Source organism: Ceratotherium simum, chromosome 22 (genome assembly GCF_057802395.1).
Source record: "Ceratotherium simum simum isolate JZ-2026a chromosome 22, ASM5780239v1, whole genome shotgun sequence".
NCBI classification, from domain to species: domain Eukaryota; kingdom Metazoa; phylum Chordata; class Mammalia; order Perissodactyla; family Rhinocerotidae; genus Ceratotherium; species Ceratotherium simum.
Window position 1 is genome coordinate 22,520,853 of NC_141921.1, and position 17,120 is coordinate 22,537,972.

General features: G+C 49.0%; 1 protein-coding gene across 1 annotated transcript; it reads left to right on the top strand.

Annotated features, from left to right (window-relative positions):
• Positions 1 to 2,765: 2,765 nt before the first annotated feature.
• On the top strand, positions 2,766 to 12,374 carry TRAPPC3 (trafficking protein particle complex subunit 3). Its single transcript, XM_004425949.3, has 5 exons — positions 2,766 to 2,904; positions 9,440 to 9,537; positions 9,784 to 9,883; positions 10,970 to 11,152; positions 11,622 to 12,374. The coding sequence occupies exons 1-5, from the start codon at positions 2,863 to 2,865 to the stop codon at positions 11,739 to 11,741; spliced, it is 543 nt and encodes a 180-aa protein (XP_004426006.2). The 5' UTR covers positions 2,766 to 2,862; the 3' UTR covers positions 11,742 to 12,374.
• The last annotated feature ends 4,746 nt before the right edge of the window (positions 12,375 to 17,120 follow it).

Consider the following 17,120-nt stretch of genomic DNA (forward strand, 5'->3'; position numbering starts at 1 on the left):
ATCCCTGGCAGATCCCAAGCCCCAGCACCTGAGAGGATTTAGAGTGGGTATTTCTCTCTGTGTTTGGGGCTGGGTGACAGTGCCTGGGGGCCCCACAGGGCCTCCCAAATATTAGATATCCCAAACATTAGATAACTCAGAGAAGGAGCAGGTGGGGCACTTGCAACATCAGGGGCTGCCTGTTGCCTCCCCTTCCGCCCAGGGCAGTCCCCTCCCCCTCCACGGAAACTGGCATGAATGAGCCGTTAGTCTCACCAGGAGGCTGAGCTGTGACTAGGGGGCAGGTCACTGAATGGGAATCAGAAATACAGCTCCTTCTTGATCCCCTTAAAGGGAGGGCAGGAGCCAGAGCATTTACAACCTCCTAGGTTTGGTGGGGCTAGGTCCAGGATGAACCTGATGGAGGGGTGAAGGAAATCACTGGGAGATTTGACACAGAGATATGAATCCGGACCTAGGCCCTGGAAGCTGCCTCCACACCCACAAAGTAGGAAGTGGGAGGGGCCTCATGGTGGGGGCAGCAGAGAGAAGAGACACCAGATTCTCACTCCCACCCCACCCCCAAGGCCCTGCAGCTGGAAGAGGTCTCTAACTCACACCAGCTCTAGGCTCTCGCCTGTAGCCTCCAGGCCTCACTCTCTGGGGCTGGGGTGGGAAATGTCCTCAAGGGCGGTGGTGGCACCAGCTGCAATAAGGCCTCCCTCCCTCCAGCTCTTGGGGAGGGAGAGGAACAGAGAGGGATTGAAGGTGGAGGAACTCAGATCTAGGACTAAACAGGTTCAACCCTTTGGCTTCCTGGGAGGAGGTCCTTGTCTAGAGCCCCCGATAGGGATGGGAAGCTGTTCCTGCTGTGTTCTTTTCTAGGGAGGAGAAGAGGGTGGGGAGGGGGTGCCTAGTGTTCCTAAATGTCCTAGCCCTGAGGGATAGTGGAGATGGACTGGGATTTGGGAATGATGGGAACTGTACTCAGAGCCCTTGGAGCAGCTAAGGAGCTTTTAACTTCCCATCTGAGCAAGGAGGAGACCCTACAGATCAGCCTGAGATGGATGCCACCCCACCCTTAATTCAGGACTGGTGACACTGTGAGGAGGAGTTCCAAAGAAAAAGACGCCAAGCGGAGGAATCACAGGCAGAGGGAGGAACAACCTCAGAGGTTGTAAGACAAGCAGTGAGAAGCTCCGCCTCCAGTCTCTCCAGAACTGCCCTGCCTGACAGCAGGCTGGGTGGGGTCGGGTGGCTGGCCATGACTGTGACTCAGGTTTCTGTGGGCAGCCAAGGGCAGCCGGCAGGGAGGAGCCCAGACCGACAGACAGGCCAGCCAACTGCAGCTTTCACCTCAGCTGTCCCCTCTCTTGGGAATGCAGGAGGCTCTTTAGCTGTGCTGGCCTCTGGGGGCTAGCTGACCTTTCTTCCCCCGCAGAACACACACAACCCAACCTCATGTTCCTTCCCAGAACCCTCAGCCCTCAGGCGGTCTCCCAGCAGCATTGACACAGGAGGGAGAGTCAAGGGTCACTGACTCTAGGGAGGCCCCAGAATGTCTGTGCCACAGGGAGAGGGTATAATAATGATTGGTCTTGCACCCTGAGGGAGAGACTGGAGGAATCTCCAGCACTGGCTTTCACCCTGAGCTGCCTGGGCCCCCCAGCTTTCCCCAGCCTGGCAGGCTCATGTCTCCGCAGGCTGGTTGTCATGGTGAAGGCTAGGGGCTAGAACGCAGCTGCTGCAGAGTCAGCCTACCAGGCCTAAGTGAGGAGAGGGTGCTCGGGGACCCCCAGCCCTGCTTCCTCAGAATTGACCAGTCAGGGAGGGATGGCTGGAGCTGAAACCAAAGAGCTACAGTCAGGGACTGTAGGACTTCCCTTTGGTGATGGGTAAGAGTGTGGCCAGCACATTCTCCTTGTGTTTTGGGGGCCTGTTTGTTGGGCTGTGTTTTTCGAGAGTCGCTGGAAGAGAGGAAATGCACGTTCACTTTGTGCCCAAGTGCTCTGCCAGTCTTCACAACAACTGAGCCAGATCCAGCAACTTGCCTAAAATGGCAAACCTGGGATTAAAACCCAAGACTGGCTGCCACCAAAGCTGATGAACTTTCTTTTCTGGGAACAAGGCAGTGTAGTTGTCCTAGGGGAGGGAGGGAAAGAAAGTGACCCGAACTTTTTCTAACAGACGGGATAGTCCATCACGAGGACACAGGTGGTAGGAGGCAGGTGCTGGCTGCGTTTGGGGTTAGAGGACAGATGGCAATTCGAAGAGAAAGCCTCTAGCGAAATGCTTGGCGTATAATAGGTGGGCATCAAATATTTTTGTAATGAAGAACCCAGATCTGCATAATGAGCGATAGCTAGTTTTCTGGGACACCCTGGGAACTTCTGCCTCTGAATTGCAGCAACAGCGGAAGAAACTAGTTCGAAAGAGGGACTTTCCAAGACCAACCCGGGCGAGAGAGGAATTTGCGGAGCATCTTTGAGTGGGAGGAGGAGGGGCGAAGAGGAGGGGGAAGCGTGCGCATGATAACACGATTGCCGCAAGATGCGGCCGCCACCATGCGGCCAGAATGTAGCCCGAAGAAGCCAGGCTCTACGAGTCAGCCGGGCGTGAAGCACTCTGGGAGTTGTAGTTCGGCTGAGCTAAGGGGCGGTGCTGCCAGCGGGGCTGTTGGGCGTTGTAGTCCGACGTTTATCGGGCGGGAGTTACTCTCGTCTGCCAGACCACGAGTCCCGTGGTGCCTCGCGGCAGGCGGCGCAGGCGCGGTGAGTCGGCGCCGGTCAGGCCCGAAGGCTGAGGGGCCGTGGCTGGGTGGAGTGGTGTCAAAAGGGGTAGCCGAGTGGGTCTGTGGCGAGGCGGGGTGGGGTGGCCGGCACCATGTCGAGGCAGGCGAACCGAGGCACCGAGAGCAAGAAAATGGTAACTGGGAGCGCGTGACCTCGGCGGGCGGAGCGGAATGGAGGCGTTCTAGGGAAGGGGCCCGGCGCGGGGCGCCAGGCGGGCACATTGGGAAGGGGCCTCTGAGCGCTGGGAGGAGGTGGTTCCGCGGGAAGGAGGAGGAGGAGGCTGCCTGGGGGGTCGAGAGGGACGAGTCACCCCAGGGGCGTCCTGGGGCCGGGTGGAGGGCCGCTGGGGTAGCTCAGAGACCCCTCCCCGAGGCCGGAGTGCAGCTGTGCGCTAGGCCAACAGTAACCACGGTAATAACAGTAACTACCATGTATTACTCTCTTACTATGTGTTAGGCCCGGGGGCAACCACTTTACGTACGTTATCTCACTTGATCCGCAAAGTAACCCTCTCAGGTGGATGTTATCGCCATTTTACAGGTCAGAGAGGTTACATAACTTGCCCAAATTTGCAGTTAGGAAGTTAGGATTTGAACCCATGCCTCTCGTAACTCCAGAGCGAATGCTTCAGACTACTAGGCCATACTCTCTCTCACACCATGCCTTGACATTGTAAGAGATGCTCAGACAGTGGTCTTGCCGGAAAGGAACTTTGTATTCGGTGGAGTAAGAGGTGGGCCAGAGTAGGCAGTAAGTGGTGCCCCTCTGGTGATGGATGGGGGGGGGGGGGCTCTCCCTTCTTGTCCTGGGAATAGTGAGACACCATATAGTCCCATAAAGTTTGGCTGCAGGTAAGGGCTGCGCCTGGAAAGTAAGGTAGATGACATTTTTCTCCAAGCTAAGGGGATTTCTTGGCAGATGTTCCTTTTCTGTCGCATATTCTTCCCTCCTCCAGAATTGCCCATGCTGTCTTTTTTTTCCTATTTAAAAACTGAGTATACAGGATTGCATGCTGGGCACATCAGGGGCCTTTTGTTGACACTGCTCTAGAAGGGATGATTAAACTTCCCTCACACCTTTGAATCTTACACCAGGAACAGCCCCCAACAATGGGCTACAAGAGGCCCTATTACTCCAGAGTAGAACTTAACTTTTCTCTCTCTCAGACCCCTTTTGAGAAGCTGATGATATCTATGAATCTTCTCCCCAGAAATATTAAATAGACAAACATATACACAGACACTTACTTATATTTTGGGGGAATTTGTGTGCCCCCTGAACATACTCCATGGATCACAGGTTAAGAATTCCTGTTTTGGAGGAAATACCAAGAGTTTAAAAGCATAAGAAAAAGAAGAGAATATTTTGCTAGGAAACAGTATCATGGTGGGGAAAAGCAGGGACATTGGTTGGAATTTTGTCTCACTTCATTGATCCTCAATTTCGTTATCTATAAAATGGGGACAATAATGCCTACCTAGGATTAAATGAGATAGTGTAAAATACGTGGGGCATGGTAAATGCTTATTTCCTCCTCCTTTTCCTAAGATATGAGCAGATGGGAGAGGTATTCCCTGCTTAGTTTTCATATCTTGCTCTTGTACATTTTTTTCTTGGAATCAATATTGAAATCTTTAACACCACTTTAGCAGGAACCTGCAGGCTCCATCCCTAGTCCCCATTCTTCACTCAGCTTTGGTGAAGTGAGGGAATTAGGGAGGGGCAGCAGTGCACTCCAGCCTCAAAGCTTTTGTAACTGCTGTTGTCTCTGCTTGGAACTTCCTTCCCCCATAGTCACTTAGCTACTCCTCACTTCATGCACAGTTTCAAATGTCGCCTCCTCAGAGAGGCCTTCCTTGACCACCTGACTAGTTCTCTATCCTCTTACTTATTCTGTTTTTCTTCATAGCACTGTCTATTTCATTTTAAATGTTTTGTTAAAATTATATGTTCACTTGTTTATTTTCAGTCTCCCCCATGAGATGTAAACTCCACAAGAGCAGGGATTTGTTTGTTCACTGCTCCATTCCCAGCATCTAGAATGATGCCTGGCACTAGGCAATCTATATTTATTGAATAAATGACATGAAGGTTTGAGTGCATCCTCAAACTGGTGCCTCCTTGGGGCTTGTCACATGATGCTGTTTGTGGCCACCAGGTTTTGACATTCTTATCTCCTCTCTACGTGGAGAGTCTCCCCCTCTAGCAGCCCTCTTTCCAGTCAACCCAAGCTTCTGCTGATTGCTGTGTTCCCACTTAGCCTTCCAAGACTTAAGGGTTAACACACCCAGGTAACTAGATCTCTGCTTTTAGTCTGTGCAAACAGAAACAGCCCATTTGTCTAACAAACTTTTCTTGAGCCCCAGCTATATGCAGAGCTTTGTTCTAGGTGCTGTGGGAAATGCAGAGATGATGTCCTAGTCTCTAACCTTGAGAAGCACATACTCTATAAGAGAGACAGAAGGGAACACAACACAGGGGTGTAGTGCTGTCTGGGATTGAGTCCTGGCTTCACTGCTTGCTTTCTGTGTGACCTTGGGGAAGTTTCTTCATTGTTCTAAGCATCAATTTCACCATCTTTTAAAAATAAAGAAATAAAGGTAATGATAATATCTGTATCATAGGGTTGTTGTGAGGATTAATTGAAGTAATGCATGTAAAGCTAGCAGCGTGGCAGTGCGCCTAGAACACAGTTGACACTCAGTAGATGTCGGCTGGCAGGCCAGCTCGGTGGTGTGATGCTTAAGTTTGCACGCTCTGCTTCGGTGGCCCGGGGTTTGTGGGTTTAGATACTGGGTACAGACCTACACACCACTCATCAGGCCATGGTGTGGCAGCATCCCACATACAAAATAGAGGAAGATTGGCTCAGGTGTTAGCTCAGGGACAATCTTCCTCAAGCAAAAAAAAAAAAAAAAAAAGTCAGCTGGCATCCTTGTTAGTAAAAGTATTAGCCTTTGTGTATCTGTATAGTGTTTGGTTCTTAAATCCCATGGACAGTCCAGCCTGCCCTTCTTTTGTGTTGTGTTACTAGTAACCCAACCCCAGCGCCTCTGTTCTGAGTAGCAGCACTCAGAGTCTGCAGGACAGGAGGCTGGAGGATGAGAGAGAGGGCTGGACTCAGTCCTGTTACTTACCTTCCTTCTCCAGCTGCTGGGGGGCAGTCACACTGGATTACTTGTTTTGACACAAATAGTAAGTTGACTCATGGAGCATTAGCTCCAAAGATCAGCCCTCTTAAGGAAATTTGATGTTTCGTTTGGGGCACTAGCTGAAAAGCCTTTTGAAAAACATCAAGTGCAGTAGCTCACCTGAGTGTAGGCTTGGCTTAACTTACTCTGCTCAGGTTTTGCCTGAAGTACTTGGAGAATTGCGTGGAGATCATGTTGGCTATGTCAATATGAAACCACACCTATCGTTCCTTGGTCTGCAAAGCATCTTCAAGGCTATTATCTCATTAGATCCTCCCAACAACCCTGTGATTGGCATGACAGATTTTACTGTTACTGTTTTTTGTGTGAGAAGGTTGAGGCTTAGCAAAGTGAAATGACTTACCTAAAGTCTCACAGCTAGTAAGTGGCAAGGCCAGACTCAGACTCAGGTCTTCTGACTATGAACCCAGTATTCTTTCTATATTTGCCTTACTAATTGTTGGAAAGTTCTTTACATTGATTCAAAATCTCCCTCCTTGAATCTAGGTCATGGTGCTCTCTGGTACCACACCACATAGAAGTGGTTTAAGAAGAAAAAGAACAATATCCTGAGTACTAGTGTGCAGCAGGTGCTCCTCAGACATCATCTCATTGGTATCTCACAGTCACCCTGAAGGGCAGATAATGTTGTCACCCTGGTACAGATGGGAAAAACGATGTTTAAGATTAAGCAGTGGTTTAGGATCACATAACTTTTTACAGGACAGTATTCACCTATAAGAAAACTGCTGAGTCTCAGTTACTTAACCTGTTTAAATGAGGATAAATGATGTTTGTTCTGCTAACCTCTCTTGGTTGTTATGAGGATCAATGAGAAACTCCGTGAAGACATTCTGAAAGTTTTATAAATGTTAACAACTATTATTGTTAACCTAATTAAAGCAACTGAAAGTAGAAGTGTTGCAGAAGAGGTTCATGTCTTTGTTGGGAGGGAGAATGTGGGACTTTTTGTTCAGTGAAGAAATGGGACTGGGTGAATTAGCTGACCTTTAAGGTCCCGTGGAACCTTTTGTTATAAGGGTCAGAAGGACTGAAAACCCAGGTCTTCAGACTCTGCAACCTCCCATTACTTCTCTGACTTCCTCTTCTGTTTTCTCTCTTGTTCACTCCTCTCTAATCACACTGGTCTCCTTACTGTTTCTCAAATAGGGCAGACATACTCCTATCTCAGGGCCTTTATACTTGCTGCCTGGAATTTTTTCACCAAGCCGTCTTCATGGCTTAACCCTTACCTCCTTCATGTCTTTGCACAAATATCACCTTAATGAGGGCTTCTCTGACTACCCTATTTAAAATTGACATCCCCCCCCCACCCCTTCACACACATATATGAACATAAATACTCCCTAATCTCCTTTTGTGTTTATTTTTCTGGCAAACCATATATTTTATTTATTTGGTTTATTATCTGTCTGCCTCCTATTAGATAGTCCCTGATACATAGTAAATATTGCATGATGATTTTTTTCTATATATAGCCCTACTCCTATTTTTAAAGTATGAAGATCTTTAAGTTATATATTTATGTTGCATACTGTTCCAAATAGGCTTGGTTCACAGTTGGAGATGGAGACAGGCTTGCAAGTTAAGAGAGGGTGTGGAGAGCCTGGGTCAGGGATCCCATTCCCAGATCCCAGGCATATGGATTCTGTGACCACAGACAGGTCTATCTAGATTTTTCTTATTGTAAATTGGGGGCTGCTGCATGTATAAGGTGCTTGATAACGTCACAATATGCATGTTACTTGGCATCATGGTGGGCCGAGGCTCTTGGAGTCTCCATCCAAGGGCTCATTAATAATGGAAGGAAAGCTCTCCTGATTTAATGCAGTGGTGCCAACTCTGTGGACTGGTAACTGCTGGATTGTCTCCATCCATTCATGCCCAAGCCATTCTGGTGCCAAACCCTTAACTTTACTAAAAAATTATTCTCCTTCTTAATAGCTTCCCCTTAATTGCCATATTTGGTAAATGGTCTCTTGGAGACACCACGATCTGACTGTTGTAGTTAAGTTCAAAGAGCTTCCTGATTGTGAAACTGATTTTCTTTGACTCCCTGGTGCAGCTAAGGTTTTTTTTGTTTGTTTTTTTAGGGGGGCTTATTAATATTGCAGTTGTGAGTAACGGGATAGAATGACCATTGGCTTAGAAACTCTTGGTTTTTATCTCCCAAAATTACTGTTGTCAATAAATAGCTTATCTTTGGGAAAATTACTTAACCATTCTGAGTCTTAGTTTCCTCATAACATGGAGTTAATTCCTTCCCTCTCTCCTTTACACAGTTATTGTGGGGTGGAAAATGAGATGAAAAATAGAATGCATTGTGTAAGCAGAAGGCACTCACATTGTTATTCTTGCAGTAACCTCACCGCCAGGCCACGGGGTTGAGGTGAGGAGCATTGGGTCCTGAGACCCCAGGCCTTAACATTACTTGGACTTTCTTCCCCAGGAGACTAAAAGATAGAAAGGTGCTCTGCTCCAAGTTTGACAAGCCTCCATTCAGAAGGGAGTGGTTAGGTGGCAATCTTGATTTTTCAGCCTTATTTCTGTGTAAATCCATTGATCCAGATGTGCTGTTAACATGTTTCTCACTTTTAACTCTGATAACGCTTTTCCCCCCACCTCCTGCTTTCATTGTGTAGTCTTGGTGTTTGCCATTCCTTTCATCTTCCACATCTCTGTTTCTTGGTAGGCAGGTGACAGGATCTTTATCTGAGAAAGAGTTTCTGTGATTTTAGCACTGGTTGTAATAGAAACCAGTCCAGATCAGTATTGTGTTTCAGATACACAAAAGATTATATTTCTTGTAAAGTTACTCACTTTCTGGAAACATTTTAGCTATATGTCAAGAGGAACATTATTTTTTCCATGCTGGTGACTTAGGAGAGGGGTCATCATCAGTGCAATGGGCTTCGTCTGAGACCGACTTCCTTCCCGATGGACTGGGCTCCTGAGTCCTCTGCTGCTCCTAGGTGGGGCCTTGGAAGTGCAGTTTAACTCTAGGCCAGGACACTCCACATATTCTAAGGTGTGGGGAAGCCATTGGTCACACCTGCTAACCCAGAGGCTAATTTGAAAATGTCTGTTTCGGGTCCTTCACAGTATCTAGTGAATGACTACTGGTCCCACACCAGGTTCTGATGACCCGAGCTTAGACTTGGCAGCTGTGGTGGGGTCCTGGGTTGGCAGAAGCCCACCTTGGTATGTTGAAAGAGTGACTACTCAGTGCCTGGGGTGCCTTTTACAGCCTTTGATAGTGGGTCTAGCTGCAGCCCTGCCACGTTGACTCTGGGGGACCAAATCCCTTGGCCACTACACAGGGGATGATGTTCTTTCCCACCAGACACAAGTGACCTTCCTTTGAGTTCTGTCAGTTGCGTGGAGGCTGATCCAGACTCTCACCTAACTTTCTCTTTTGTGCAGCTTGGTTCTAACTGTCTTTTGAATCTCTTTTAGAGCTCTGAGCTCTTCACCCTGACCTATGGAGCTCTGGTCACCCAGCTGTGCAAGGACTATGAAAATGATGAAGATGTGAATAAACAGCTCGACAAAATGTGAGTGAGCTCCTCTGCGGGAGAGACAAGAATGGGGCTCCCTAGCACACTGAATCTGTGTGGTCCTTTAGAGCCCAGAATGAGGTCCTCTCTCTTATAACCAACATTTTGGCTATAATTTCCACTGAGCTCATATATTGGGATGTTTTGGGATTGTCCCCATTTTCCCTTTACTACCAATAGCCTTATGTTCAGACATAGGACATTCAGACCCCATAACATAGTCTGTTCTCTTTTCCTTCCCAGGGGCTACAACATTGGAGTTCGACTGATTGAAGATTTCTTGGCACGGTCAAATGTCGGGAGGTGCCACGACTTTCGGGAAACTGCAGATGTCATCGCCAAGGTCATTACCTGGGGCCACCTGGCCATGCTGAAGAATTATCATTGGGAGGCACTGCTTACCACTTTCTCCATGTCCCTTAGAGAGGCCTTTAATATTCCAAAAGATTAGTTAGGCAGCCGTTTGAGCCAAAGAAGCTTCCTGGTGGTTTGGGAATAGCACAGATGATGACAAAGGGAGAAGTGGCTGGGATCATCCCTGTGGATTAAAGCCCCACTGCAGTCAAAGCCAGATCCCTCCACTGTGGAGCTGTAGCAATAGCATGGGGGTTAGGGATGTGGGCTTTGGACTCAGACAAACCTGGCTCTGAATTCTAGCTCCAATGCTTACTACTTCTTAGGTAAGTTACTTTTAACCTCTTTAATTACCTCATCTTTAAAATGAAGAAAATAAGAACTACTGCACAGAGTTGTTGTAAGGAGTAAATGAAATAATGAACATGAGCATTCAGGTAAAATTAATGCACTTAACGTAGTGTGTATATAGTAACTGTTTGCTATTAATAATATTAGTGTTACATATTATAGCATTACTAATAAATGATGAAACACCTATAGCTTTGTGGAGTCAGTTACCTAAAGGTTGATTCTTTCTGTTGTGGGGCATGTTGGCCATGCCCAAATCCTAGAGAGGGTTGACAATGGAGAGAGGTCTGTGAGGTGTGGAATTAGGAGGGTAGATAGAGGGAAGGATGTCTTCAGAATAATTCTGCTCCAGTGAGCTGTATTTGCTTTCAAGAAGGTTCAGATAGCACAGACAGAGGACAGGGAAGTGGGTTGGGGCCTCTCTGCGCTCAGATGCTGGCTCAGGGCAGCCACCCCTGTCAGAAGATCAGTGCTCCCTTCCACTAAGAAGTACAGGAGGACAGCAAATTGTTGCCTAATTGCATGGATGCCTTGAAGACGAGGAGTCTGGAATTGTGCACAGATGCTTTTGCTTTTTGTCCTGAATACCTAAAGCTTCAACGTCTTGCAGAGGCCACAGTTTTGTTCCCAAGCCACTTAATGCCCCCTTGTCAGTCCCATGACCTTCCCCCTTGTACAGCCCTTACTGCTCTTCCCCATAGTGCTGTTGTGTGTCCCTTGGCAGGTGGCGTTCAAGATGTACCTCGGCATCACTCCAAGCATCACCAATTGGAGCCCAGCTGGTGATGAATTTTCCCTCATTTTGGAAAATAACCCCTTGGTGGACTTTGTGGAACTTCCTGATAACCACTCATCCCTTATTTATTCCAATCTCTTGTGTGGGGTGTTGCGGGGAGCCTTGGAGATGGTGAGTGCAGCTCTTTACCTTCTGGGACACTGAAATGTAGTAGGGGCTTGATAAATGTTTGAGTGAATGAGAGAGAGAGAAGAGAAAGCTCTTTGGCTCACTCCAGCACTTTGCTGTCTGAGATGGTGACACTGCTGAGTATAGCGTCCAAGTTGAACATCTCCATGTGGTGATGATCCTCCCTACTAGGCTGGGAGATGGTGCATTCAGCCCCCAAAGCCTAGGAACGCACATTCCCAGATTGGCTTCTTTGGTGACAGTCTCATTCGTGGGTGTTCTTTGCTGAGTCTCTCCTTATGGGTCGGGGCCACTGCCTTCTGCAGGGGAACATTGGAGCTGGCAATCTTGTCCTTGTGGGAAACAACCCCCCTTGTTTTGGCTGTGGATGAGTCAGTTATAGCCCCATCGCCAATGGTTTCCCAGAGGCTGTGGCTAGGCAGCTGCCCCTTCATTTTCCCACTATCCCCAGGTCCAGATGGCTGTGGAGGCCAAGTTTGTCCAGGACACCCTGAAAGGAGACGGTGTGACAGAAATCCGGATGAGGTTCATCAGGCGGATTGAGGACAATCTCCCAGCTGGAGAGGAATGACCATCCCCAGGACTTCAGGGTAGCCAGCAGGAGCACTTGTGGGATCAGAAAGCCTCAGTGCTCCTTCTGCCCTCTAGAACTCAGTGACTCTTTAACATGGATGTTACATATTCTTCTAACCTTGTTTCCATTCTCCATGCTAATAAGGAGCAGACTGTAATATAGTCCATTTACCCAACAAGTGTGCACATTCAGGAGGGAAATTCTTTGTTCCCTTTCCCTCCAAAGGGGCTGGATGTAGTCATCCTTGATTGGACTAGAAAGAGCTCAAACCATTTTACATTCCTGTTTGAATTTTCCAAAGCAAAACCCACTTTGACCCTTTTAAGAGGCAAGCCTGGCACATCTGTCCCTGGGCCTTCAGGAGCCATTGGGAAATGGCTGTAGGGAATCCAGGGTTGTGGGACAGGGGAGGAGAGGCTGGGAGGGATGGATTGGAGTTGCTAGCTGCAGTGTGACACATGAGCGCTTACCAGGGTAGGGGAGCCGGTCGTGCCGGAAACACTGACTCCTGGGAAGCCACCCAGGTCTCTCATTCCTCCCTGCTGTTTGGAGGCAACATCTCCTCTTTTTACAGAGGGTCCATCCTTTTTTCTTACTAATTCTTCAATAAAGACACATTCTTGAGTGAAATCCCAATCATGTCCTGTTTTCTTTCTGCTCAGCCTTGGGAATTTTGTTGCAGTGGGGTGAGGAGACCAGCTAAGTTCCTGGGCCGTGCCTTCATTTTACCTGATCTAGGAGTGGCTTCTCCCCACCGACCAGAGTCTGGGAAACCTGGGATCAAATGAGGCACCTTTAGAGTCATTTTTGGGTCTACTGTCTGTAGCAAAATCTACAAACAGACCATTATCCCAGATGTACCTAAAATGGACGATCCTGGGCTCTTGGCCACTGTGAGTTGGAAGGTTTGGTTAGAAATACCATGTTTAAATCCTGGTGTTGAGGAGCCATTTATTGAGTGGTCACCACATGTCAGATGCTGTACTGAGCACTGGGCATTATTCCATTTTTAGAGGGGAGGCCACACATTGCCCAAGGTCACACAGCTGGTAAGTGGAGAAGCTAGGCTTCAAAGCCCCAGGCAAATTCCAAAGCCCATGTTCTTGACAATGATGCCTGGTTAGCACTGTGTGGGAGGAGGCGACAGGCCTGTGGTCCCCCTGCCAGCCTTACAGAAATTAGGATAGCTTTTATTTTTATTTTTTTTTTTTTTAAGATTTTATTTATTTTACTTTTTGCCCCCAAAGCCCCAGTAGATAGCTGTATGTCATAGCTGCACACCCTTCCAGTCGCTGCATGTGGGACTCGGCCCCAGGATGGACAGAGAAGTGGTGCCTCGATGCGCACCCGGGATCCGAACCCGGGCCGCCAGCATCGCAGCGCGCGCACTTAACCACCAAGCCACAGGGCCGGCCCTAGGATAGCTTTTAAAGGGAGAGATCAGGGGTTGTCAGGCCGTATTTGATAGCACTGTTCTTGGGAACAGCCTAGGGCTTTGAGGTCCAGATACTCAGGTTGTTGGGGGTAAACAGGGTCCCCAGGCCTTCCCCAAGGTTAGTGGACAGGCCTGAGATGAAAGGAAGGGTTATAGATGCATTGTGCTTGAAGTGTGTCTTGGTCGTGTAGGTTAGGACCAGGGTTCTGGGACACCAGTAAGAGAGGCAGTTTGTACACAACCAGCCGCCTCCAGCTGGGTTAGGCCACCAAGGGGGAGGAAAGGTCACTTTTGTGTCCCCAAGTATAGGGAGGCTAATGCTCTCTCTGGGATACCAGCCTTCTCTGAGCCTCTTACCTCTCCCTCCAGGTACAATTTGGGGCCTCAGGTCAGGCTCCTCATTTTGGTCAACTGTATCCTTAGCACCCAGTAGAGGGCTGGGTCCAGTCACACCAGAGTTTGAGTGAATGAAGGAGAGAGGAATAGAATGAATGCTGGGGCCCGGATGTGGAAAGTGTGTGGTGTCTGGACTCTGCCAAGAAAAGTAGCTGCACCACCCCTTCCTTTGTCCAGGGGGACCCTTGCCTTCCTCTCCTCCCAGTACCACAGCCTACTTTATAGCAGCCCTTTATATGGCCTGAGGTTTTGGACATTTCCTTTCCCAGAATTAATCTTAGGCAATACAGGGTCGGCAAGCTAGGGAAACAAAGCCTTCTTGGAGACTTCCCAGTTACAGCCCCACAACTGTGTGACGTGCACTCGGGGCTGAGGAAAGGGAATGGCTGAGGACTATGGAGCTGTTTGGAACGTCACCTCCTCATCTCTCCCAAACGAGCCAAATGCACAAGTCCCAGCAACCTAATTTTATTTATTTATTTATTTTTATTTTTTTTGTGAGGAAGATCAGCCCTGAGCTAACATCCATGCTAATCCTCCTCTTTTTTTTTTTTTGCTGAGGAAGACCGGCTCTGAGCTAACATCTATTGCCAATCCTCCTCCTTTTTTTCCCCCAAAGCCCCAGTAGATAGTTGTATGTCATAGTTGCACATCCTTCTAGTTGCTGTATGTGGGACGCGGCCTCAGCATGCCTGGAAAAGCGGTGCCTCGGTGCGTGCCCGGGATCTGAACCCGGGCTGCCGGTAGTGGAGCGCGTGCACTTAACCACTAAGCCACCGGGCCGGCCCCCAGCAACCTAACTTTAGACACCCCCGCCTCATACCCAGCCCTGGAATTAATTAGTTGTAGGTTACATATCCCTCTGCTTTACTATGACTGTGAGGCTGGGACAGCCCCCAGGCTAGGCTGTTGTCCATTCTCCTTGATGTACTGGCACACGCCATCCCAGCAAGATGGTGCAGGTTTGCCTGGCTATATGGGAGGGGCTGACTAATGAGATCAGAAGCCTGGGTCCCAGTGGAGTTCTGGGGCTGAGGAGTCCATGCTGGTGGCCTTTGGGCTTGGCTGGCTGGGCAGAGCTCTAAGGAAAAGCCTCGCTCTACAGCCTTTGGCCACCAGGGGTCTCCAGATCACCACCGTACTGTCCCAGAGGGTTATCATTGGACCCCTGGTTTTCAGAATTTGCTGGAAGATGCACCTGATGGAGCAAATCTCGGAGGCTAGTCAGAGCCTGGAAGTGCCCCCTTCCTCCAGTCACACCCACGGGACCTGAGAAAGCAAGGCTTTCAGGCTTGCCAGGCTGAGGGCCTGCCCACTGAACCCAGGGCATTGGAAAGAGCACGTTGGCTAAGAAGTCTGTGGCCCCCATACACACCCTAAACTCTCATGCTGGCCTCCTGAGTTCTACAAGCTGGTTCTGAGCCCTCCCCTAACCAACCCCCCTTACTTCCTGAGTGGAGACCAGAGCAGCAGCTTGGTTCCCCCGATGTAAGAGTTCTATTCCTGCCCCAGACCTCCAACACAAATGACACTTCCATATTCAGGTTCCGTATCCCTGGTGGATTGGCCTCCCCTACATTTGTACTAGGCATCCAGGTCTGAAAAGGAGGTGGCAACAGAGGCTCAGGAGCAGAAATTGCATTAAGTAAAATTAAAATAGTCTCCTAACAAGTAGTTCATTGTGGTTGGTGTGTGGAGGGGTGGGTGCAGGAAAAGCATCCTCCCATCCTCCTGGAGCTTAAGTGCTACCATGTGCTGTTCCCTGGAAGCCAAAGGGCCGGTGGGAGGGGAGGGGCGGGAGGCGGCAGGCGAGAAGGCTCACTGTTACCGATCTCCAGCCTTTGATGCAGGGCCAGGCCTGACCCCAGGATGGCCGCTGGCCACTGCCAGGGGAGCTGTGGGACGTAGCAGCGCATTCCTGGGGGCAATTTACGCTTCTGGCAGGAGGAAAGGAAAGTTTCTACTGTGGGGAAGGGGGTGGAGAGAGGGTGCTGCAGCAGAGGTTGGGGGAGGCGGTGTTGTGAAGAACAATGGAGGGAGCCAAGGCACAGGGCAGGACCCCTCTGCCTCAGCCCGGCTCACTTAAACTGCTTGAGCGGAGGCCTCCCCCAGGAAGCCTTCTCTGATGGACCGAGAGCAGGTGAGGAGCAGCGCCTTTGGCCCCTACCACACACGTGGGCTGCCAGGTATAGCCCGGAGGGTGCTGAGAGAAGCAGCTGCTCTTCCCTCCTGGCTCTGGGGGCCTGAACTGTCAGCCATGAGGGCATCCAGGACGGAGCCAGGCTAGAGGAGAGCTGGGAAGATGGTGTGATGGGCGTGAGAGCATGTGTGAGCGAGTGTGGATGTATGTTATTCATAGCAACGGCTAATATTTATTGAAGAGTGACTGTGTCAGTGGTGGTTTAAGCACTTCACACGCATTTCTCATTCAGCATTCAGAACAACCCCATCACTATTCCCATTTTGCAGATGAGAAAACTTGAAATCCACAGCTAGGACATAGTAGATTCAGGATTTGAATCAAATAGTCCAGTGTGGGACACCAAGCTCTTATCCAGTACATTATGTATTACGTGTCTGTTTTTGTGTTTCAGTGTGTGTCTGTATCCTCATCTTCCTTGGGGAGTGTGCCTATATGTGAATTCTTTCATTTCACAAAAATGCAGCCCTGTGCTGGGGGCTGGGGACGTGGAGATGCTGGAGCATCTGCCCCTTGGGAGGCAGCTAATGCAATGTATGTGTGGTGGAGGGTCGGGGGGAGAGGAGAAGTTGAAAACAAGAGACAAAGGCAAGTCCTGGCTCTGCTACTTACTGGTTATGTGACACTGGACAAAAGATTTGAATTCTGAGCCTCAGTTCTTCATCTAGAAAATGGGGATAAGAATGCCTACCTTACTGACTGTTTTGAGGATGATGCAAGATGAAGTATGAACATTTCCTGGCATGGGCTGAGTGTTTCCAAATTGGCAGTTACGATGAACATGCTTGTTATTAGAGGAACTGTCTTGCAAAACTACTGTGTGTGGTTATGTGAGTGTCTGCACGTGTGCAGAGAGGGGTTTTGTGAGATCAAGGCCGTGTCTGTGTTGTTCATCACTGTATCCCCAAGCATCTAACACTACTTTTCAGCACAAAGTAGGTGCTCAATCAATTTTTATTGACTGGGTGTTGACTTAGTGTGAGAAAGGAGTGAGGTGGGCCCACGGAGAGAGGGGTGTGTGGGCAATGTAGGCCTCCACCAGGACTGGCTACATAATTTATGGGGCTCAGTGCAAAATGAAAATGCAGAGCTCCTGTTAAAAAATTATAGGCATGTGCCGCATAACAATGTTTCAGTCAATGACAGACTGTGTATACGACGGGAGTAGCATATAGCCTAGGTGTGTAGTAGCCTACACTGTCTAGGTTTGTGTAAGTACATTCTGTGATGTTCATATAACAACAAAATCGCCTAACATTTCTTAGAAGGTATCCCTATCGTTAAGCGATGCGTGAGTATATTGTGAATTTCAAGATGACCCAGCAGAGCATTAAACCAAGCCCTT

Bases quoted from the DNA above. Each gene is read 5' to 3' on its own strand.
- TRAPPC3 (XM_004425949.3), top strand. From the start codon at position 2,863: ATGTCGAGGCAGGCGAACCGAGGCACCGAGAGCAAGAAAATG. The intron at 2,905-9,439 runs GTAACTGGGAGC...AATCTCTTTTAG, and splicing joins GCACCGAGAGCAAGAAAATG to AGCTCTGAGCTCTTCACCCT. The intron at 11,153-11,621 runs GTGAGTGCAGCT...CACTATCCCCAG, and splicing joins TGCGGGGAGCCTTGGAGATG to GTCCAGATGGCTGTGGAGGC.